The 1,182-nt window shown below is 46.4% G+C and overlaps 1 protein-coding gene across 1 annotated transcript in view; it reads right to left on the bottom strand.

Moving 5' to 3' along the window:
• LOC108509932 (coatomer subunit gamma-2-like) overlaps positions 1–1,182 on the bottom strand; it is a 33,942-nt gene that overhangs the window by 8,451 nt on the left and 24,309 nt on the right. The window contains 1 exon segment of the mRNA XM_017839549.1: positions 342–417. Within this exon segment, the coding sequence (XP_017695038.1) occupies positions 342–417 (76 nt within the window).

Below are 1,182 nucleotides of genomic sequence, written 5' to 3'. Positions count from 1 at the left end.
TTGGAGCAACCTGGGATAGCGGGAGGTGTCCCTCAGTGGACCCGGATGACCTTTAAGGTCCCTTCCAATCAAACCATTCCATGATTCCATGATTTGTTACCCACTGAGGAATGTTCTAGACCAGCTCACTCCCACGCTTCCAAGACCAATCCCATCATTTCCGTGCCTGTTCCCAGCAGTTCCTGCTCCCTCCGGCCACGCGGGGAAGGCGGAAAACCGACACCTCCCAATTCCCCCACCGGGACCGACAACCCCGGCGCAAATTCCGGCCTCGCCGCTCCCGCTGTTCCCCCCCAGCTCAGCACACACCCCCACAGCCCCACAGCCCCCCCAAAACTCACCTCTGCAGCAGCACCAGGATACTGGGAAGCAGATTCTCATTCTGGGCCCCAAACTTTGCCAGGGCGCTGACGGCAGCTGGAGAGAGAACAGGGAAGAGAACAGGGAATGCCGGGAGGGGGGGGCTCGGGTCACACCCAAAATTCCCGATTCCCACCTTCCCACCCCACCCCATAAAACCTTTTGGAGTTGAGGGAAAGGCTAAATTTGTCCCTGTGTTTTCAGCTGCGTGTCAGGGAACGTGATAAATCCGGGGGTTTGCCCACACAACCCCTCAGCAACCACGAGCTCCAAAGGGGATCAAACTCCGGCTCAGCACCGTTCCGGAGGAATTCCACACCCGGAGGGAAGAGGGAGAGGTTTGGGGAAGCACAAACTCCATAAAAATGAGAGAGGGAATTCCCAATAAAACAGGGAAGTAGCAGGAATTGCCTCTCAACTTCGAGAGACACTCCAAGAAGGGCCTGGAAGACGATACGTTACTTCTAGTCTGTAAAATATCCTGTAAAATATTCTTTAAAACAGATCCAGACTGTAAAAGATTCTGTAAAATATTCTTTAAAATACTTCCAGTCTGTGAAATATCCTGTAAAATATTCTTTAAAATACTTCTAGCCTGTAAAATATTCTTTAAAATATTCTTTAAAATACTTCTTGTCTGTAAAATATTCTGTAAAATATTCTTTAAAACAGATCCAGTCTGTAAAAGATTCTGTAAAATATTCTTTAAAATACTTCTAGTCTGTGAAATATTCTTTAAAATGCTTCTAGCCTGTAAAATATTCTGTAAAATATTCTTTAAAATACTTCTAGTCTGTAAAATATTCTGTAAAATATTCTTTA

This window comes from Lepidothrix coronata, unplaced genomic scaffold, assembly GCF_001604755.1.
Source record: "Lepidothrix coronata isolate B3197 unplaced genomic scaffold, Lepidothrix_coronata-1.0 Scaffold435, whole genome shotgun sequence".
Lineage (NCBI taxonomy): Eukaryota > Metazoa > Chordata > Aves > Passeriformes > Pipridae > Lepidothrix > Lepidothrix coronata.
This window is presented reverse-complemented; position numbering and strand designations above follow the sequence as displayed.